Source organism: Ursus americanus, chromosome 9 (genome assembly GCF_024610735.1).
Source record: "Ursus americanus isolate L20-20 chromosome 9, mUrsAme1.1.p, whole genome shotgun sequence".
NCBI classification, from domain to species: Eukaryota; Metazoa; Chordata; class Mammalia; order Carnivora; family Ursidae; genus Ursus; species Ursus americanus.
This window is the reverse complement of record NC_142135.1, coordinates 59098517-59122820: the sequence shown is the minus strand read 5'-3', so window position 1 is coordinate 59122820 and position 24304 is coordinate 59098517. Positions and strand designations below refer to the sequence as shown.

Below are 24304 nucleotides of genomic sequence, written 5' to 3'. Positions count from 1 at the left end.
TATCGTAGATTTCCTCCAGCATGGGGAGCTCTGGTGTGCCCCCAAACCACTGGGTGTCAATGGGGGTGGGGGTGGGGGAGAGGGAGTGGGTGCCTGAAAGGAAAACTAGGGAAAAATTTCCTCCTTCCTCATATGCTCACTCCCTAGCAAACCACCCCTTTTCCCATGAATATTTAAAGTGACAGATAATCATGTTTTGGTTGTTAATTATAAATCTGTTTATATTATATAGGAAAATACTTCATTATACACCACGAATAGAGCACTTAGGGTACGTATATTATATATTAACCATGGAACCATCTCCAGAAAATATATAGGACACACATTCTGTATTCTTTTATTCAGTTTGTCATGCATTCAGCTAATAATGACTGACTGCCTGTTTCTATACCAGGCACCAAGCACACAAAAATAAATCAGATACAGGTATCACCAGGAAGACTTGATAAATCTGACAGGGTTAAAGAGAGAGGGTACAGGTGAGCGTCATTATAATTTTCTCTCAGGGAAGGAACTCAAATTCTTACAAAGCTATGAGAGTGCACAATGGGATTCGTCTTGCTGCTAGTGCTTCTCCTTTCAACCTTCACCCTTAGATATATTTTTCTCAAAGTAGGTTTTGCTCTACCCGAAAATATCATTTCCAACATGGAGTATATGCTTCTTGGAAGCAGGCAAATACATTTCACTTCCTTTTCGGTCTCTGCCTTTTTGCCAGACAGTGATCAATGGGTACTTTGGAAAAATTAAACTGGAACCAATATATTCTGAGGCAGCTGGGCGGGCCTCCAAGGGCCTCTATGATGAGCCCTCCCCTTGCCTACCCAATGCCATCCCTGTCAGTCTGTGCACCCTCGCATCCCACTGCATCCTCGTATGCTTCTGCCAGGCCAGTCCCAATGAGCCTGGCCTCCTCCACGCCCCAGACACCAGACAATAGTTGTATCTATTGTTTGCCAGCGCCCCTTCCCTCTCCTTTCTCTCCTGGTCAAGGCAATTCCTCTGTTAAACTTTTAGTTGCCTTTTGTTTTTTTCCCCAACCCCTGATGTATGCTCTGTAACCTGCTGTCCGAATAGCGGTAGTGACAATTATTGAGAGCCTACTCTACGTTAAGCACTGTATTACATGTGATTTCCAGTCCTCCCCAAAACTGTACATTTGCTGGATAAGGGAATGAAGACTTAAACAGGTTAAGTAGCCTACCAGATAATAAACTCTTGGAAGGAAGAGAAACTACTCATGGGTCTTTTTATCCCTGTCTATCTTCTAAACAGGACCCTACCTCTGTCTATTTCCTCTTGGTACGGACCAAGCACACAGATGGTACAGAATGAAACCTTTCCGATCATCTGACAGAATTTAGTTATGACAGAATTGAGGACCCACCCAGAAGGTACGTGATAATGTTGCTGCCTTACGTTGCAGAAGTGTTGGAAAGCAGTTTTATGAAGACGGATTTGTCTGATCGTAATACATACTCATGTAGAAAATTCATGCAAACCAAAAAAGCATATAAAAAGAAAGGAATTTTAACCCCATCCTTCAGAAGTAACCACCGTTAAATTCATCCTTCCTGCCCTTCTTCTACTGACTCAATTGTCCAAAGCTCCTCGAGTTCTTTGCAGGGCTTACACTCTCCTGGCAAGACACACCCAAAAAGCAGGTTGAACCAGATATATGGTTTGTAGCTACTTTCCCCTCCACTCAGCAATATCTAATAAAGATCCTTTTATATTAATCATCTGTGCTATCTTTTAAATTATTCTAATACTCCGTGTTGTGTATGTTTCATATTTCTTTTAACCAAGTAATGGCTGATCATTTCCAATGTTTTTGGGCCCATCTAGAATCATGTTGGCACACAGCACAGTCATTGCTCAATAACGGTTTGAGTGAGTGGCCACTGTGGAGAATCTGCTTTGACGGGTTTTTGACATTCATTTATCTCCTCAGGCAATTTTATGTTTTCCTCCCCTGATATTTTTATCACTCCGAGCCTTGTTCATGATATACCTTCTGCTTAGAACGCTGTCCTCCAGAGCGCACCCCGTGCAGCCCTGGGGATCCCTGTGAACCCTTCCGTGGCAGGTTGCGTTGTCAGCCTCATCTTTCTGCGGACCCTTGGTCCACGCCACTCTTACTCTGCGTCTCCGCGATGCTAAGCTCCTGGAGAATGAGACTACCTTCATCTTGTTTGCCATTGTCACTAAAAATAGCTCCACGAAATCCATTCACTTCTTGCCTCAACTTCAATATAAAGTCTTACAAACTCTCTTGGGTTTGGGGAGAGCCCCTCTCGTCAGTCTCTGTAAGGCCTTGGGCCCACGAGGAGGAGTGACTTCTGCTTAGGACCGTGTTAACAGGTATACGATCATAAGTAGAATGAAATATTCATTTTTGCCCTTTTGAATTTACGTGATTTTTGATACATTTTAAAACAAGTAAATGTTATAATCCTACGTTAAAAAGAGAAAATATTTGCATTTCACTGTAGCTCTCCATGTTTTTATTATGCACCTGCAAAACGCTCTCTCTCAACTGTTGATTTTTTGCTTGACAGATCTATCTTATCTCCAAGTCCAGTAGGGTGGCAATATGTGTTTAAGACAAACAATTCCACCAGTTGAAGTGATATTCTGGACATAAGAGCTCCCTTTAACTTTCTGACAGAATGCCAATACCACGAGAGATAATTCTTAGTCAATTATTTTTGAGGAGGTGAACAAATTTGCAAAATAATGTGGATGAAAACAGCATCCTCTCCCTTGCCCCCACCCTCCACCTGCCCCACAAAGGAGCAGCACACAATTAGCAGGGAGAAGACTCCAGGATTTAGAAAGCGCTTCCTTAGAAATACGCCGTTCGCATAGAGGCTCCATTGTGACTGCACTGAAACGGGAGAAGTCTCCAGGGACTGCAACTTAGACACATTTTGGGGAAGTTGAAGTTACAGGTTTTCTCCCGCACTAGTCAATCTAAAAGAAAAAAAAAATTCCTTTCTGTACTAAGCAAACTTCCTATGAAGGTAACTGAGTAAAATCTGACTTTACAAAATAGTGACTCTCTCCCAGACTGAAGATTAGCGAGCACCTGTCAAAATCAAGAATCTAAATGAAAAGCCTGTCCTATGTGACACCAACAGGTCAGTTTCCCAGGTTTTTTAAATAAACGACAGCCATCCAGCCAGCTCCGTGAAAGCTTAAGTGGTATTTCTACTCAAGAAAGGATGGTACTCCTGTTTATTGACGGGAACTCCCCCAAGCGGCAGGTGCGGGGCCGGGGCTCCAGGTCTGGTTATCTCCCCACTGCCCAGCGCCCCTGCGTCCCCTCCGAGGCTTGTCAGGTTGACTGTGTGAAGGTCACACATTAGTCGCAAGCAAGGACTGAACTCAGGTCTCTCCATCCCTGCGGCGTTCCCTGTTTCCTCAGATCTCGCCGCCTCCCCACAGCTTCACCTTCAGAATAAAGCCACCGCGGCAAAGCCAGGAAGACCGTTTGTTCCAAGGGCAGGTGAACAATCAGGGAGCTAGAGTGACCCTCTTGCTTTATGGGAGTCATTCCATTTTCTGACTCAGGAATCTTCACCACTTGCTTGGATTCTGTATTTCCGAAGAAACAGGGACCTGGGATAACTTTTCTTTTTTATCCAGTCCATTCCTTCCCGGGAAATCTTACCCGCTTTCAAGGGTGATGACTTCCAGTGCAGCTCTCTCTGCTGAGCCTCCGACCACGTGTAGCCCACGTGCGGGACTCCACCTGTCTGTCCAGCACACACTCCCGGTCCAACACCTCAAAACCGAATTTACCACCTTCCTTCCCAAGCCAGCTAACTGTCCTGGGGTTTTAAATCTCTACCTGCTTACTCAAGCCAGAAAGTGAGATTCTTGCTTCCCCACCCCCTATGTGGTTGAATAGATTCCCCAAACTTTCCAAACGAGTTTCTGAGCCTTCACATCCCTGGCCCCGTTCTCTCTGTTCTTGCAGGAAACCCTGGTGATTTCTCAGCTAGATTATCCGACACCTCTGACTTCATGATGCAACGCACGTCTATAGTCATGCTAAAAAGTCTTTACTCATTACGGCTGGCATTCCACTGAACTCCAGCTTCCTTAGCAGAGTGTTCAGAGCCTTCCTTCCATGACCTCGCTCCAGTCTCCCTTGCTGTCCTCTGACCTCACAACCGCGGCACGTGCTCTGTGCTTCAAACCTATTCAGCTCCGTCCCTAATGGCCATGTGCTCTCAGGTCAAGATCCCTTCCTTGGGAAGCCATTTCTCTGACACTCACAGCCTTGCCACCACCTCTCCCTCAACCTGAGTGAGCCACCCGCCTCCGGACTCTACTAATGTCCTTACATGTCCCTATCACTGGGGAGATCATTCTGTGATATGATTGTGCTTTTGCTTTTCCTCGAGGATCTAGGCTCCTCAAGGGCAGTGAATATATTTCACCTCTTCTCCTCTATGCCTCGTGTAGTGTCCAGGATGGAGGAAGCATGCGTACGCTGACAGCATATCAGCTCTTCTTCTCTGTAATGCAGGGGCTGTAAAAACAGTATTTCTGTCGATTCAACAGCAGGGATTTACAAGCACACGTCTGTCCACCTGCTGCCTGCCTGCCTGTTTATCTACCTACCCACTGACCTTCCAACATTCTCAGAACAGATTTTAGGTTGCTTGAGTAGCTACCGTTTGGAAGACAAGCGAGAAACAAAGCTTTCAAAGAATACATTACAGAAAAATGCCACTACGGAGCTCTGCCGTATGCCATCAACGTGTGACAGCACCAAGATGCTACCACCTCCTCTATGTCGCTAAAGAGCAAGAGTCAGCTGAAGAGACACAGCTCGAGAGGTTTCCTGCAACGACAGCTGTGGCAGGAAACCCTTGCTTCAACCCCAGTTTTCCCAAAGTGGCTCTGGGCAAAATTCGCTTCAATACAATTCCCCACATGCATAAGCTGGAGACGGTGTGACGGAGTTCACGGTGCTGAGGGAGAATCCAAGTCAATGCCTTTTGATGGACGGGAGGAGTTTCCCTAAAGCCTCCTGCCTTCCAATCTCCCCTACTGGACCAGGGGAGGACCAGCGCCCTGAGCCCAACAGTGCAGCCCCACTGCTGTGTGGGGGTGCCCCCAGGGAGGGGCTGCTCTGCTTGGCGATGAGACTCCGCACCCAGCAGTCTCTGCTCCACACTGCGGACTACCAGTAAGTTCCATGAGCCATCCTTCAAAACACGGGGCCGGAACTGGGCAAGGAAAGGAAAAGTTATCAGCACAAGCAAAGAAACACGTGTCTTCTTGACATGAAGCCAGCATCCTCATTTTCTACGAAGGAGCAGCACAGCATGATGGAAGCCAGATACAGTAGCTATTTAACTGCTAACAGTGAAACGCCTGTCATGGAACTGGGGGCGGGAGGGGGTTGTGCATGAGGAAAGAGCAGGAGAAGGACTGTGTGATGTGCCTGGAACCAGATGCATTTGCAAATTAAACACTGGCAGATTTTGTTGTTGTTTCTGGTGTGATTACTGTTGGAATTCTACATTGGAATTCCGCCAGCAACCCAGCTACTATCTCATTCCCTAACCCCTCCTTAAGTCACCCCTCTTCTTCCTCCATAGCCCTACTGTCCAGGGTTCTCCATGTAGAAGATACCCATAAACCAGAATAGCAGCTTGGACTTCTTCAGTGCTTCCTGTGGGCCAGTGCTGGTTCTATGCACTTAGCAGTATGGAAGCACTGAATCCTCACGTCGACCTATGAGGCACGTACTATCATTATCCAATTTTACAGACAGGAAATTGAGGCACAGAGGGGTTCCTCCATGAATGAGTGAATTCATGAGTTCAACTGCTGGCACCTCTAGCACTGTAAGATAACAAACCACATAAATATAGGGCTTTGAGTCGAAGTTGGAGTGTAGTTGAGTCATTGATTATAATTCAATCATTTGCTAATTACAAGAAATATTAACTGTAGAAAATTAAAAAATCTTATTGTGCAATTAGTGGTAGTATTCTACCACTGCTCAGATATAAGTCTTTTTTAGTACAGAAATTATATTTTGTAACATTTTTAATGTAGAAAATCTTTTATCTTTCTTGTGACGTAAATACCCTTTTTGTTAAACCTTAAACTGGAACCACATTGTATGTGATTTTAATCATACCTCTTCCATGTATATTGTATTTTGGCATTAGAATTTTGAAGGTATGAAAATAAGAAAAAGATATCAAAATGTAACATCTTGGACAATCTCAATTGTTTTTAAGGTTATGATTAATCATTTACTTGTAAAAAGTTAACTTTAGCAAATTATAAAAGCAGGGGTGCTGGGGTGCCTGCGTGGCTTAGTTGATTAGGTGTCTGACTCTTGATTTTGGCTCAGGTCATGACCTCAGGGTTGTGAGGTCGAGTCTCTCTCCCTCTGCGCCCCCCCCCCCCCCGCAAGCTTAAGTGCACGCGCTCTCTCTCGCAAATAAAGAAAGAAATATAAAAGCAGGAGTGCTCATTATTAATTTGAAAATTTTGGAAAAAATTTAAGAAACGTCTGAGAGCCTTCTATGTACCAAATCCTGTGTTAGGAGCTCAGGATTCAAGTGGCCAAGCCATTGTCTCTGCCCTTAAGGGACTGTCTAGTGGGGGGGAAAGAGAATAGTAGACAGAAAATCCTAATAACAGAGTGGTAAGTATTGTTACAGTGAGAACACCCTCCTCTTACCACTGCTGAACTCCAGCTGCCTGCCGGCATCTGGACCTGCCAATTCTCCCTTTCTTCTTATCTTGTGTTCCAAATGCCATCAAACTTCTCTTCTGCCCAAGGACTTCACTCTTACAGTTGTTCTCTCTCCTTGCTACTCCATATATCTTTTCTTTTCTACTGAATCATTCCCACTGACATCCAACATGCCTAAATGTCTTCCCCTGAAAAACTACATAACCTCCCTTGATCCCCTCCACACACCGCCCCATTTCTTTGCATTCTATCCCTGTGGAAACTCTCAATCCTTCCTGTCTTCACTTTGTCAACCCTCATGTTCTCCTTAAACCACTCTAGTTGGGCTCATTTCTTCCTGCTTCATTGAAATGGTGCTTATCAGATTCATCACCACCAAGATTCTTGCCAAATCCAACAGTCACTTCCCCTGTCCTCATCTTACTCAACACTGGTGGCATTTGACCCAGCACACCATTCCCTTGTTCTTGAAATGCTATTCTCCAGATTTCTGTGGTACCCCACGTGTTTCCACCTACTTCACTGTCTATTCCATTCCTTAACACTCTCTCTTGAAAGTTCTTTTTTCTTGGTCCTATTTCTGATTGTTAGAGTGCCTAATACTCAATCTTAGGCCCTCTTCTCAGTTGTCACTCTTTCCCATATAAGATGCCTTTATGACTTCCAAAACTATACCACCAAATTTGCTTCTCTCCTCTGAGATCCAAGCCTATATATACATGTGTGTGTGTGTGTATATATATATATATAATAATTTTTTGACTTGGATGTTGAATACGTATTTCAAACTTAATATGCTCAATGCAGAATACTTGAGTACAACTCCTTCTACACACTCCTCATCCCAAACCCATTCTTTCTCATCTCAGATAATCCACCTCCCCCATCTAGTTGCTCAGGTCAGAGCCTTGTGGCTATCCTTGATTCAGCTTTCCTTCTCCTCCCACCTCTGATCCCTCAAGAAAATCCTGCCAGTGTTTCCACCAAATTATACTGTAAATCTCTCACCATGTCCAGAACTGCTACAGTCTCAGCCCAAAGCTCCGTGGCTGGCTCAACAATCTCCTAATTGGTCTCATTGGTTCCAGTCTTGCCTTATTCCTCATATGATAATCAGACTGATCTCTTAAGAGTATGAACACTAATCTATCATGGTCATGCTTAAAACTCTCTAATGGCTTCCTACTGCAATTAGAAAAATAATCCAACTTCTTCACCACAGTCTACGAGGTCCTTCATGATCCGGACTTTGTCACTATCCCCCCATTCACTCTGTTACAGCCACACTGATCTTGTTTATTTCTTGAAGGAGTGAAACACATTTCCACCTCAGGGCCTTTGCACTTGCTGTTCCCTTTCCAGAATGCTTTTCTGTAGTTGTAGCTGCTTCCCTCCCAACTTCCCAGTTTCTTCACAAATGTCCTCTCCTCAGGGATACCACTTCCTGAACATCTCAACTAAAGATGTCCCACTTTAGCAGATCCACCCTTAGCCAATTACTGTTTTATGGCACTTATTCCTACATGAAATTATTTTATTTACATAGTTTTTATTCTCCTTCTTCCCCTCCAGAGTGCTAATGCCACGAGAATAACCTTGACTCAATCATCACTGTATTTTCAGCATACAGAACTGTGCCTTATACTTAACGGTTGCTCGATAAATATGTAGTAACTATTGAATAAAGGACAGAAGCAACAACATAGAAAGAGATTACAAAATGCTATGAGCATTGCAATTTCGGAGCATCACAGAGAAAGGGCATTTGTAACCCCATCATCCAGACTGGCAACTTTTAATATATCTACCTCTACTTATTTTTTAATGTCTTATACATTAAAACAGGATCATATAGTATGATTTATTTTGCAGACTCATTTTTAAATTCGAAGTTATATCATGGTAGCTTTTAAAAATATGTTTCCCTCCAGTATTTTTAATATGTCATATTTTCTAAAAAATTAATAAACTTGTATTTTTTAGAGAAGTAATAGATTCACAAAAAATTGAGCAGAAAGTACAGAGATTTTCCATATGCACCCTGTCTGCTTGCATGCATAACCTTCCCTACTATGGACATCTTACCTCAGAGTGTTACATCTGTAATAATCCATGAACCTACACTGACACATCGTCGTCACCCACAGTCCACAGTTTACGTTAGAGCTTACTCTTGGTGTTGTACCTTCTGTGGGTTTTGACAAATGTACAATGTTGTGTATCCACCATTGTAGTATCACACAGAATAACAGTTTCACTACCCAAAAAATCCTCTGAGCTCCACCTACTCATCCCTTCCTCCCTCCAACCCCTGGCAACCAACTGATCCTTTCACTGTCTCCATAGTTTTGCCTCTTCTAGAATGTCAAATAGTTGGAATCATACAGTGTGTAGCCTTTTCAGATAAGAATGCTGTACATTTTAACATTAAGGTTACCCTGTCTTATAGAACTTATTTTTAAAACTTGAAATGGCCCATGAATATTTTCTTTATATTGGATGTAGTCTTAAAACAATTTTCAATGAAGGTGTACTATAATTTATTTCATTATTAATCTATTTTTGGATATTTAAAACATTTCTATATTTCAGAGGTAGAAAAAACCACCATGGGGAGAGAGAGTGTGGGCTGAGTGGACTTCTAGAAAGCACCAGTCCTGAGTTACAATCTGTCACTCAGTAGCTGTATGAGCTTAGACAAGTTTTGGCTTACCGCCCCCAAGATTCACGAGGCTTCTCCATAAAATGGAGATCATGATGGTGCTCCTATCAGAGAAACCTCAGGGTATTAAGCAGAATAATGGATGTAAAGCATTTAGGACAAGCGGTCACTACTGTATCAGTTATCTGCCTACAACCTCCTTTCTTAGAATAGAATCTAAAAGTAGAATTACTAAGTAAAAAAACCCCAGCCCATTAAGTTCCTGAATACATATTATCAAACTGCTTTTCTGAAAACTTGTACCACTTTATGTCTTTATCAGTAATATACACAAGTATTTATCTTACTACTGACTTAAAACCTTTGATGAGATAATGGGCAACAGGTCGAACATTTCAGATTACCAAAGTGAACCTTAACATTTTTCCTTTCTGTATATGGACAATTTGAATGCTTTTCTCTTGCAAATAAGCTGGTCAATGTTCTTTGCTCATTTCTTCTACTGAATTCTTTCTTTCATGTTTTTCTTAATGAGTTGACACATTAATTCCTTATTTTATTAATTAAAAATAGTTTATCTTTTATCTGTGGCTTTCAAAAACAGTATTTGTTTTCTACCCTGATTATAAAAGAAATGTGTATTCTATAGAAAATTTGGAATATACAGAGAAGCACAAGAAAGAAAATAATAAACCCCCAAATTTCAGATACAATCAATGTTAAAATTCTAGGGTATCCTTCCATTTATTTTTTGTCCTTCCATTTATTTTGTATTCAGTATATATTTACTGAATGTCTTCTATTGCGCCAGCTACTCTGCTACAAAAATAGCAGTTCGATATATTATATGTAGGACATATAATTTTTTTTAACAGAATTGACAGCAAACTACATGTGTGTCTATTCCTCGAAATACTGCTTTTTAAAAATGAACATTTTACTGAAAAAAAATGTATATTACAGCTCAACAAATTTTCCCAAATGAAATACCCATGTAACCAGCACCCGGGTGAAGAAACAAAACATTATCAGAATTCCGTAATTCAGAGATGTTTATTATTATAAACGCTTGCCTTCATCTCTGATAAAAGTAAAAAGTCTAGATGTAAGATGCATGCAGTTTTTTTAGGCTCTTGAGGCTTATCGCCAAACAGCTACTCCAAAATTTACTTAGTAATGTGAGCTCTCTTTTTTGATCTACCTATTCTTTCTCTTTTATTCTTTTACATTTTAACTCTTTAATTGACTAATTTCTGCATACAAGTTGAATAATCCATTCCTTCACTATTAATTTGCTTGGATTAATTTAACACATACAGAAGTTTTCTAGAAGTTAGGGCTGTGCCTAAGCGATCTTTTCTCCCCACGGTTAGTCCAATGCCAATGCAGGCCAACACAAATCTTCATATCACTGTATTGTTATAAAATATTTACTATTTGGTTGAGCTGGATGCTTTTACTTTTTGTCAAAAACTTCTAGGTATTTTTGCCTATTTATCCTTTCAAATGGACAGTAGGGACAATTTTACAAAATTGTTAGAACATGTTACAAGAAAGAAAAGGAAAGGAAAACATCTTTTTTTCAAATCTTTCTTTAGATCGCTCAGTAAGATGTCAACGTTTTATTCTTGTATTTCTTGCAAATACTTCTTGCATAGGTTACTCCTTATTTTACCTTTTCTCGACTTTTTTTTGTTTTGGTGTTACAGTTACTGCTGTTACTTTAAAATTATAATTAAATTATAATTAAATTATATTTATTATAATTAAAATTTTTGCATGTCTGGCTAGAATAGAAAGTTACTGATTTTTTAATTTAATTCTATAATCCTTCACTTTTTTGCAGTGTAGCATACATTCTAAGACTATTCTAGTAGATCCCCTTCAGTTTTCTACATATATCAAATTTTCTGCAAAAAACCAATCATTTCCATCCCTTTCATTTCATTAGTTATAGCTCATGTCTTATTGTGCCTCAAATTCCTAGAGTAATGCTGAATAATAGCACTGACAGAGGGCATTTTTATTTTTTTTTTCCTTTTGTAATGACAATGTGCCTCTTTTATTTCACTACTAAGTACGATGTTGGCTGTCAGTGTAAGGTAAGTATCTTTCATTCTGTTAAACAGCTATATATACTTTGACTCCTAACATTTCTGATGAAACCCAGAACTAAATAAGCCCTTGAATATATTTTTGTATTTCTATTTCTTACTTCAGATAAAAGATGACAGAATCTTGTAAGAAATGATGAAATAGAAAGAACACTTAAAATTATTCATCAGTAGTAATAATAAAATACGGATATTGCTTTTCGGCCACCAATTACAACATAGTTAAATTCAATATTCATTTATTACGTCTCCTAACCATTCGTTATTTTTTTTTTATTTTTTTTTTAAAGATTTTATTTATTTATTTGACAGAGAGAGAGACAATCGGCGAGAGAGGGGACACAAGCAGGTGGAGTGGGAGAGGAAGAAGCAGGCTCATAGCGGAGGAGCCCGATGCGGGGCTCGATCCCAGGACTCTGGGATCACGCCCTGAGCTGAAGGCAGACGCTTAACGACTGAGCCACCCAGGCGCCCCCATTCGTTACTTTAAAACTGTAGTTTGCCCTCTAAACGGAGAGTTTTGCTGTTACTCTTGTCAACAAGGCAATGGAGAAGGCCAAACAACTTGTCTTAAAACAGAGGAAGGCAAAGTCAACTCTATTGTCTTTCATGGGGAAGGCAGTAGAAACTGCTATTCTATTCTAAGATAACAGATAAGAATTCAGTCTAATTCATTTAATGGTCAAAATGGAGAAGGCAATATTTTGGGTGTTATGAAGGATGCTACTGGGAGTTTAAAAAATGTGATCCTTTATGTTTACTAAATTTATAAGGAGAAAATAAGCATACAAAAGCCTATGTACAGAGCTGAACACAAGCGGCATATTTGTGTATGTGTATATGTGTATGGGTACATTTATGTTTGGAATATAATGTTGATGTGTGCACACATTTTCATATAGCTGCGCCTGGCCTGTGGAGGAGACTGAAAACAGCTCAAGCTCTTGAAGTGTCCTCTCTCTGTAAGCACCCACGAAACCCTTTCTCTGGCAGCAGACAACCAGAGCTTCCGGCACCCACCACAAAAGCTAGACTATGGGCCCGAGGGTTTCTTCCTATTTACTTTCTAGGTGAATTGTTTTTTTCAACTCAAATCAACTTCTGAATTAGTGTAAATCTTTACACTTTTGGAAACATAAACATTTAATCATCGCAAGAACGCGTCACTTGAAATCGAAGCTACTGAGCATTGGCAAGGCTGAAACTTTGAAGACAGATTTTTTTTTTCCTAGATAAAAATTTATAAATAACATATATTAAAATAACTAACAGATGATAACCAAAGGTTTGGAGTAACAAAATATCACTACAATTTTAAAGACTGAATTAAACCAAGGAGTAAACTAATTTTTTTGCCTTATAAGAAAATCATTATGGGGGCCCCTGGGTGGCTCAGTCAGTTACGTGTCTGCCTTTGGCTCAGGTCATGATCCTGGGGTCCTGGAGTTGAGCCCCATGTCAGACTCCCTACTCAGCAAGGGAGTCTGCGTCTCCCTCTCTCTCTGCTCCTGCTTGTGCTCTCTCTCTCTCTCTCAAATAAATAAATAAAATCTTAAAAAAAAAAGAAAAAGAAAAATCACTACAGCTGCCTTCCTTTAAACCATAGCATTTAGAGACTATTTCCAGCTCCTTTCTGTGGCCTTTGACTCACCAAATGCAGGCTAGCCTCAACTGACACCAGAACCTTCTATCCCAAGCCTTTTCTTAGTAGGAAAGGTGAAAACAAGAGGCTACCAAGAGCAGGTGCTTAAAAATCAGATCTGGGACAGGAGTCTATCTAGAAAAGGGCCAAGAAAGGACTGAAATAGTCATGTGAATCCTGACACCAAGGACTCCTCTGGTCTGTCCCAACTACGCAACACACTAGGAGATGGAGAATGCGCCAACGTAGCTTCACACTTAGCCAGGTGAATGTGGTGTGTACAACACCTGCACAGGAAGACGGAGGGTGGGGAGTGTTCCTGCTACCTCCCAGCCCGGATCCCTGCAGCTGGGGAGTGCGGACTGAGAGCAGAGGCTAGAAGATGACAACCGCACCGCCAGTGAAACGATACGACTTAACACCTTACAGACAGAGAAAATTCAACATACGCTTGCACCTTATTTTTATTTAGGTATATCCATCTTGATGAGATATTTTCCTTAACTGTGAACAACTCTAGCAGGAGAACTGACCAACGGCAAGTTAAACAGAAACATTATCGGACATGAAAGGCCTTTCCTCCCTCTGTTTGCAGGTTGCCTTTCAATAAAAACCCAACAGAAAGAACTCTTTCTCCATTCACTCGGAAAGATTCATACTTTACTAAAGAAGTTGAGGGGGGGAAAAAACCACCTCTAGTTCCATACTGTCATTCATAAAAAATGACTTCCATATAAGCACCATCGTATTGCATACAGAGACCTTTTGGTAAAACGATCCTCAGGACGTTAGTCAGACTTAGAAATAGGAAAGCCAGAAGTCCACTATGAAACTAAAGTCTAAACCCTTCTCTGGTGGCGGAAGATATTATTTCCTTTGATAATTATGTCTCCCTGTCACTCATGTTTCTTAACATGTCAAATATTTTTAATGGTACAAAAAACCCCCAATTTCTCCTTTTTATCCCCCCCCCCGGAGTGTCAACACAACTAACTTAAATTGTGATTGCTTTTATTAAAAAACGTTACTAAATGATAGGTGACAAATAAAACTTTTAGAACCCAAAATGATTAACTTTATTTTTAAAATTAAGATATTTCTAAATTACTTTTAAAATGATAGCCTCAATTTCCTAAATAATATCCTAATAATGATTTTAAGCATACAATACAAGATAATACAAGAACTTACTGAAAGCCTCTCACGTAGTGTGTTTCATTATTCAGAATCTCTTACAAGCCAGAACTGTGAATTAACCAAATTATACAGAGGGGTGGCTGGCAAAAAGTTAACATTTTAAAAGAAAATGAGGCCAAATGTCAAAAATTGGAGTTCAGAAATCACACTTTAAGCTAACCAATAGATCATTAATCTCCTTGAAATTACTTGTATCAGAGATCTTAAAAAGCTAAAAACATTCAATTTAAATATATTAAAATATCCATGTCCCCCAGCACAGCGCATTGCTTATTAGAGTGTGAAATCAAGCATTACCACACCATTTCTGCCTGATGAGATAATTTTGGTTTTCTTGGGAATATAATGCCAATACATTTATTTTTCCCAGGAAATAATTTTGCATTTTATTTTGAAAGAAGCTAAAATTTGCAATGACCAGCCCCACGTTTGTTGAATTAGAAAAATAAAATGAAATACTGAAATAAGTAGAAGAACCAATTTATTTTTAAAATATTGTGCAAATCTAGAGCAAGTAAACAATTTTCAAAGACAGAGGCTACATGGATCTTTCACTGATACTTTCGCTGACACCTTTATATTATTCATGAGTAAAATAAAATCAACTTTTGTAAGGTTATAAGCCTAAATAATGTTTCTACTATTGATTTTTATATTTGGTTTATTCTCTTCTCTATTTTACATAAGGAAGAGTCCTTATGCCAAGAACAGGATCAGATATTTTATGACTGCACAGACCCCCCCTACTTCTTCATTTTCTTTTTGTTTTAATCTGGGTTTATGGAAAAACCATATCCCCCACATCCCCAAGCTAGAACTTTCAATATGTATTTTTCATGTATTTGCCTGGGCCCTACTTCACTTTCCGTAGATAGTTCACTGCAAATAATGTCAGTAAACAAATAAGAGTCCAGTTACATTATATCAAAACCAAGTTTGGCAGTTTTTGGGTCTAGATTATACCGAATTATTACTTTGCCTAACTTCTCACTTTTCACCACATAGTTCTGGCACTGCATGGACGAGCTTTGGCATTTGTAAGAAGGTAGAATTTAAAAGCAATGGCAAATTACTGCTAATTTCTTCTTGATGGGTGCTATTAACACCTATTAACATCAGTAAGAGTAACAAGGTTATACCCAAGACAAAATATCAGCCTAGTGTGTATCATTAGAAACAAATGGAAACTTGGGGAAGGAATTTTAACATACTAGTAAAATATGGAATTTTTTTTGTGCTGTTCTCTTATGAAGTGAATCACAACCATAAATCAGAAACAGCTTTTGAAAATAAAAATGATTATTAAGCTCTTCTAAAGGCAACTCTGAACTTGTCACTCACTTGGAATATTTCTACCTTAAAAAAGAGTAATGCCCTACATGTAATTTCCTTAAGAAAAGCAAACACTTTAAGATGCAAAAAAAAAAAAAAAAAATTGCATTTTACCCTAAGTGTAAAAATAAATATTTCACTAAGGAATGGAAAAAAAAAATGAAGCACATTTAAATAATTTTATTGCACTGGAAGTTGCCAATTCGTCTATGAGTAGTTTCATTGCAGATGAAAAGAAATCAAAATACAGGACAGATGTTGAACAAACCGCATTTAAGTTCTGTCACACACTGGCATTTTTCAAATGATTTTGGCTCATCTATTAAATAAGGTGTGTTTTGCTTGATTTTGAAAAGGGAAACATCAGGAAATATTTAAAGGCCAATTGCTGCCAATTAACTTTGATCAGTAAAAGTTCTATTTGGATCTTTCAGATTCTTCTCCTGTCTGAAATAACATACATTTATAAAATCTACCCAAACAACAACTTGGTGATTAATGCCTGTTGGCAGCCCTACCACAAGCTTGCTTAACAGCAGGATTTAAATAAACAACTGTCTCTATTAGAGAGTGAAATGTAGTGATAGTCGTGCGTTCTCATAACGGAGAGATGAGAAACAATGTCCTCGAGAGCGCCGCTAATGGAGATCACCGGGTTTGACAGTGCCCGTAACATAACTGATTCACCATCGTACAAAAGTTTCCCCCGGAATTATAATGGGCAAATAAAATCATCAGCAGTTGGACATAAGAAATCCCAGCAACCCAAAGAGCAGAGGCCTGACTAAAATGCTACACTATTGGGCCAGCCAGAAAGACAAGCATCTGACCCAACAGGATAGAAGTCTGACATGGACAGCGTATGCCCGTATCACAACTTTGTTGGAATCAGAAGGTAACCCAGCTCAACAGTAATTATGGAGCTGAGGAATCTGAAGCTTCTGATATCAACACAGTTTAAGATTTAAGATTATCGACATCAAATTTGAATCCTTACCAAGGGTCACATGGAATCTAACCTTGAAAGGCAACAGGCAAAATAAAGCAAAATCAGAAATACCGTGAAGGCAAACATATTACCATATAATCAATAATTAATTTATCTCATTATTCTAGTCATATATCCACAAAAGAATATCTCATTGGTATTTTAAGACCATTCATCAATTTTCAGACACGTGCCATGAAGTGTGTATGTAAAATAATCCGAACTTACTTCTAAGTCATTGAAAAACAGATGTGTGTCTGCCAAGTTGAAAATCATTTCTTCCATTCGCAGTCCAAGGGAAACTGATGTAGGTGGATCCTAAAAGAAGAATTTTTCAGGTCAAGAGCATATACACTTCAGGTTCATGGAATACGTTGTCACAATAAGAGGGAATCCATGCCAAGAAGGGCTGAGAGTAAGAGACTCATCGGGAGATTGGGGCTCCAGCCGCTTTTGGTCTACGTGATCTAAACTTCAGTGTGCGAACTTCAGTGCCTTATTTAACAGGTGACCTAAATGTTGTTGGTACTTTGCATAATGAAGAAATAATCCACTGCTTAAAATATTGCAAAAATAGGGGCGCCTGGGTGGCACAGCGGTTAAGCGACTGCCTTCGGCTCAGGGCGTGATCCCGGCGATCTGGGATCGAGCCCCACATCAGGCTCTTCTGCTATGAGCCTGCTTCTTCCTCTCCCACTCCCCCTGCTTGTGTTCCCTCTCTCGCTGGCTGTCTCTATCTCTGTCGAATAAATAAATAAAAATCTTTAAAAAAAAAATATTGCAAAAATATAAAATCTAGGGTTACTTAGGCATATAAAGCAGAGGAAATTTAGTTTCACGGGTCTGCTTTAGGAGCAAGAAATTCAGTGACTGGAGAAGACATTGTTTATGTTATGCCACAATCCATTAAGAGTATCTAAAAGCATTGCCACAAATATCAGAAAACAGATACAATACAGACTAATTTCAGAGGGGTAATACATACTATTTCTACTCCAGATGATAACTATCATTATTTCTTATTTATTCAGACTGCCTGCCAATTTTGAGTATACTCATAGTAGGAAGTGATGGCCACACTGATCACCTGGCATGATGCCCAGCTCAGGGAGCTGATCCTGACATTCATGTGACACTATCCCATCATCAAACAGCCAGTCCCACACGCAAAGGGGAATACCAGCATTCTGAAATGTGCAATGGCTTCCATCCAAAACTCAAGCCTTGGACACTAGTGTTGAGCAGTCTGTCTGTCTCATCCAACCCATATCCTGATGACATCTACTGGCACTGAGATGAACTTAGGGACTATGGAAATATTTGCAGGTTTTATGGTGTTACTGTATTGGTAACGTATCAAATCCAGGAAACAACATAGTTCATGGGGAAGACCCTGCATAATTAGTGAGAAAGGAAAAAATGTCCGTAAAGTATACAAAACTGTAATGTGAGTTTTTGAAGGTTTTACTGGCATTCTAACAACAATACTGGCTTTTGCAAGTATGGCATTTTAAATATTTTCCAACAATAATTTCTGAAATACTATTTTATTATTACTATTTTGTTATTGTTATTATTATTTTATTATTACAGCAAGCTTATGGACTGAGTACAGAATCCACCTGTATCATCGTTTAACTAGGGAAGTTGTAACTAGAGAAATTATGCCTTCACGTGCCACCTAATTGTTGGTCTACACTCTGCGTATCCACAGGGTCCAACATGAACCTTGTATATTCTGCGTATTGTCTTCTGAGCACACTGTCTTCATTCCAAAGGTCAAGAGTTGTCTGTTCCTGCCCCCTACTCTCCACGTATCTATCATCTATCAAGCCCTTGGGTATTGACCTCAAGTACCATCTCCTCATGGACTTTGGGAAAGAGCGGGAAGCCGTGGAAGAAGAGCTCTGGACCCAGGCGCCAGGCTTGACCTTTGCTCTCCCACTTTGGTGTCCCTACCTCCTTGATCCTCAGTTTGCTCATCTAATAAATCAGACGGTTAACTGATAAGCACGTTGTTTGCACATACAATTAAAAAAAAAAATCTCGTCTCTTAATTGGACACAATCATACCTGTTCGTACACCCTGCAGAGGGCGGGAGCCTGGGATAGAGGGTTGGGGGCGGAGGCTCCTTGGCTGCCTGTCACGGGCCAATCAGCTGGCCAGGGAGGAGGAGTCGACACCGCCCCCGCACCGCCCACTCCGCTAGCACTGCCCAGGTCCTGTGAGCACCCCCGTGGTCTACGTTTCAGGAGTCCCAGAGGAGGGACGGCTGAGAGTTTGGGAAAACAGGTCTCAATTCCTGTCTTGCCTTGGCCTTCTCTTAAGGCTGACCGGTAGTGGGAAGGAGGCAGAGAACACAGGGTTGTCAAAAGTCAGGGGTTAGATTGGCAAAGGGGCAAAGCCAACACCCCAGGGGTTATAACAGGGCAGAGAAGAAAGAAAGAGAGACGAACTGCGTGTTCAAGAGCTGCGTAGGGAAGGACAAATAAAAACACTTCCCTCAGATTTCCTGTTTGATGAGTCACATTCCTTAGTATTCTTTAAATTGTCCCTGTTTAATACCACCTAAAATCCATGCAATTTTGTAGGTCGTAGAAGAGTTAAAAATAGTTCACAAAGAAAAACTTTCACCGAATCTTAGTTTTATAGGAAATTGCTCACTCACTTGGATTCCAAATCCGTAAAGTGTGCTGGAAAAAGCAAATGCTCAAATATACCCTAGAGCAGAAATAACCAGAAGTTCAAACAGCTGTTTCTAAAACAAAACACCTGACTAAGGTGTTTACTCCCTCTAGCTCAGGCCAATAAAAATACACTGACTTGTCTCATAACCATGTCAATGAATCTTTTTATGTGGCAAGGTGGAAGAGCCTCACCACATTTATGTAATTGCCAGTTCTGGAATTTATGTGCCATGGTATTGTTGCTTTTGAAAAATATGATTTCTCCTTGATAGGGTTGCTTATTTATACCACCATCAAAAGAATTACTCCATTGTTTGTTAATATTATAGCATACTTTAACTTTACTTCATAAATTACAGTAATGACTGGCTAGTCAGAATACTAATAAATTTTAAAGGCTTGTTCAGTCTTGCGGTCAAATACAACGCAGATGTTGGCCTTATTTACCTTTTCATGTTTTTCTCCTTTGTTATTAGCTGTCATCCCTTCACAGGTTTTATACCTGCCACTCCGCAGTGTTGTTATGAACCATCTACTACACCGAATGAACAGTTTGACAGTGAACTGGAATGTGAGAATTTTAGAATAGGAAGGGGCTCTAGTTGAGAACACTGTTTCCCAAACGTTTTAAAACCACAATCCATGGTCGAAAATACATTCTACGTGATAATCTAGTATTCTCTCTCTTTTTTCTTCCTCTCCCACCTTCCCTCTTTCTCTCTGTCTCTCCCACAAAAAGAGCTGAAATGTAAATTTATCAAAACAAGACGTTAGCCACTGTGTGGAGTGCACTCTGATAATTTTCCATTTCATGGCCCACTAACGTACCACGATCTGTAGTTTGAAAGTACACCCACCCACTTGTGATTTGAGAGACAGGGAAACAGAGTCACAGCAGTGTTGTGATTTGCCCGTGGTACGGGGCTGGCAGGGGGCACAGCGCCTCACCCAAAGTGCTTTACCCAAGAGGAAATTAGCAGAAGAGCAAATAGATAACCGCGCTCATAGGTTTGCTTAGACTGGAGTTCTCATATTGAGGTTAAATTTATTTTATAAAAATCTTTTAATACTTTCAGATTTTTCAAATATGTCTGATACAAGTCAAATGTGACAAAAGCTAACATTGAACAGTTAATAAATTAGTCATAGCTTGATGGCTTATTTTGGCATATTTAAAGGAAGAAAAAACCCACATTTTTTAGACCAAAACTGAGACATTAAAATCACCACGTCTTTGGCTTAATCTTACTTTTCTTGTGCTTTGCAATAACAAATTCCAGAGCAGCAGTTATAAAATGGCTGCTTTTATAAAACCATTTTTTGTTATATCACTTTTGAAAAATTATTTAGAACTTAGCCTCCACTTCCAAGAAACATGTCATTTAAGTAAACCCTGTTGCCAAATGTTTCCATTTCTTTCTGAACTTGACCCTCTGTGGCACTTGTCACTGTTGTTCAGTATCTTCTTGACATTTCTCCTTCTTGATGCCTATAACATCATCAGTATTTTTGAGGTATCTTTCTAGAATCTGAGTATCCATCGTTGACCCTTAAATGAGATGGGCCTCTGGGACTATTTTATCCATTCCTCACTCATGGCTTCAACCATCACCCCACTCCCTTCTACTAAATCTTAGATCTCAACTGTAGGCCCACATATCAATTACCTGTGGGTCATTTCTAGCTGGATGTCCCATATGGCATCTGAAAGTCAATGTGCTACAAGTTGGATTCATCATAGTTCCTCTGGAAACCTATTGTTTTCCTTCTGTAGGAGAATGGCAACCTACCTTGGCATGCTTTTAAAGAGCCTCTCTTTACCCCACATCAAATCAATCATGACATGTTGCCACTTGGATCTGGAATTCATGCCTTCCTTATATTCACTCCTTCCCCCCTTCCCTGCCCGGCCATGTGCGTCCTCTGTGGACATCTGCAAGAGTCTCCTTTCCTGGGCTCTATCTATGCCCAGGCTCTCACCATGACAACATCACTCTCCTATCCCTTTTAGAAAACATCCAAACACTTCAACGGGTAATAAAGACTCATCATTGTCTGACTCTTGCTTACCTCCATAACATGTGACCAATTTATAGTTTTTCAAACTGTTTTTATCATGAAATCTTTTCTTCAAAAGATGACTAGGCAGAGGCCTTATATAAAAGAGGAGGGTGTTTCAGATGTCCATTGACAGATGAATGGATAAAGAAGATGTGATATATATATATGTGTGTGTGTGCGCGCACGCGTATATACACACAGTGGAATATTACTCAGCCATCAAAAAGAATGAAATCTTGCCATTTGCAATGGCATGGATGGAACTAGAGTGTATTATGCTAAGTGAAGGAAGTCAGAGAAAGACAATTATCATATGATTTCACTCATATGTGGAATTTAAGAAACAAAGCAGATGAACACAGGGGAAGGGAAGGAAAAATAAAATAAGAGGAAAACAGAGAGGGAGATGAACCTAAGAGACTCTTAACTATAGGACCAAACTGAGGGTTGCTGGAGGGGAGGTAGGAGGGGGATGGGGTAATTGGGTGTTGGGCATTAAGGAGGGCAGTTGAAGTAATGAGCACTGGGTATTATTTGCAACCGATGAATCACTAGGTTTTGCCTTAGAAACTAATAGTACACTATATGTTAATTAAATTGAATTTAAATTTAAAAAAAAGAGAGAGAAGGTGCTCTGATGGACATTCCCACCAAGGCCCTTAAAAAAATTAGGGCAAACAATAAGTCTCTGTTGGTTACCCACATTAATATGGTGAGGTCATCACCCTTCATCAGTTAAGAGTCTCATCCCTGACTTCTCCCAGCCTAGCTCACTGACCACTGGGTACCATAGCTGCATGCGCTCTTGTCTAAGGAGGGCAAAGCCATATCTCTGCACCCCGATCTCTATATCCTTGGGACCTAGCACAATATGTCTGGCACAGAACTTTTCCCAAGTTTGGCAGAATAATAAATGAATGAAAAGCAATAAATAGAGTATTTCAAATAATTCCGATGGAAAAAAATTAAATTTGATCTTTAGTTGTTAGCATTCAGTATTGGTGAAAAAAAAATGCCTAAATACCTAGCTTAGGAAAAGAAAAACAAAAACCTAGACATTTGAGTCCTAAAACGATTCTATCTAAATAATATAGTATTAAACATATTAGGAATGCCTGATTAATTTGTACCTGATGAAAGAGTAGCCCATTCTTAGAACAGCTGCTTATAAAGCCTTACTTATCTACTTCTTGTGGTAGATAAGATTAGCATAAGATCAGCATGCAATTATTTGCTTTTTAAATTCAGTAGTGGTATGCATTACAATATCCTGCAAAATATATTCTTACGTGCTCTGCAATTCAGTTCCCTAGTAAAAGCTGAATAGTACAGTGAAGAGGCCCAAAAAGAGAAAATACAATCAGATGCTTTATCTTTTTTCTTGTTTTACGAAGAAACAGTGTCAATTTACTACTATAGCTATTATGCCCAGGACATTCTACTGAGTGGAGACCTTCTTCTCAAGCTGTCCCTTACCAAAGCAAAACAAACAGCATCCAACATCCCACATACACACAGAGAACTGAAATTTAACTCTGCTCCTAAATTATTTTGATAGGATATTAAATTGCAAATGTCTGTTTAAAGTCAGGAAAATAAAGTGAAGGAACTTGCTGCCAGTGAGGCTACCCCTGGCTGTTGCCTGTTCAGTCAAAGAGGATTAGGTCTACAGAACAGAAAGCAGCATTTAGCTGAAAAATTAAATAACAATGAAATCTGCTGAGGACAGACCCAGGCCTAAAACAACTGTTAGGCTTTCGTCCTTTATCAAGTGATCTTTAATTATCTCACTGCCTCAAGATCTTTTTCTCCTGTTTTAGGACACAGAATGCCCACAGAAACTTGAGTTGTTACCATCTTATGCTGAAATCACCAACCACATCCCTAGCCCGTTGTCTTTTTTTTTTTTTCAGCTTGATCACTGCTGTTATACTGGGTGTTCATGTCATGAAAATGCTTAAAAGAAAAAAAAGAAATTCTAGACAAAATTAGTGCACAGAAAGGCTGAAATGCCATTAAATTCAGCCTCTAGAGAGATTTGTGTCTGTTAGTCTTGAATTCACATGTTGAAAATCTATAATCTGTTTTGAATAAAGGAAACGAGTGTCTATAAATACATGTGGGTACTGGGATATCAGAAGACCAGGATATGGCCTCTTGTCAACCTGCTTTCAAAGATGAGTTATGGCATTTGATCAGTATCAGGGTCATTAAATATGCAATCCAGAGCAATTCAGAAATCTGATGTTACTGAGACTCAACCACCAGATGAAGACACTGCTGCTCTCGCAAGGCTCTTCCATTTGCTTCTACGCATCAGTCAAGGAGTTCTGAGTATGACGAATAATGAAGCTGCCTTGTTCACGGTGCTTACAGTGTCACCATCCACCTCACCTCTTGACTGAATGAGGTCTAATACCAACTAGGTCTAACACAAGGCATTCTCAGGGCGACTCTTTCACTACATGGCACAGAAATCAAAGGAGTTTCTTCTATAATAATCTTGTTCATAACCTGTGGGCAAAAACTCTTGCACGAGAGGGCAGAAGAGCATCAGACATGCACACTCTCATAATGGTCAAAACACAAGTTTTGCAGTCACAGAGTTTAGACTGGGATTCTAAGCTTCGCCACTGACTAGCTCTGTGGTGGTCAAGTTCAGTTACTTCACCTCTGAGCCTCACGTCCTTCAACAATAAAATGGGAATAAAACTGGTATGTGTTAAAGGTTAAATATGGTAATTTAAAATTCTGAACACAGTGCCTGGCAAACAGGAAGCTGCTGTTGGGGCCACTACTACTGGTGGTGGTGGTGTTATCTCTACCATTCCCGTCACTGCTACACTGATAGCTGCCGGTCAGTCCAGCCCTGGGACTCCAT

At 40.0% G+C, this 24304-nt stretch overlaps 1 protein-coding gene across 19 annotated transcripts in view; it reads right to left on the bottom strand.

Annotated features, from left to right (window-relative positions):
• EYA1 (EYA transcriptional coactivator and phosphatase 1) overlaps positions 1–24304 on the bottom strand; it is a 349658-nt gene that overhangs the window by 36341 nt on the left and 289013 nt on the right. For all 19 annotated transcript variants that reach the window (XM_087864819.1, XM_087864823.1, XM_087864826.1 and 16 more), the window contains one exon: positions 16903–16992. In XM_087864819.1, coding sequence (XP_087720945.1) covers positions 16903–16992 — 90 coding nt within the window. The remainder of the gene's footprint in view (positions 1–16902; positions 16993–24304) is intronic.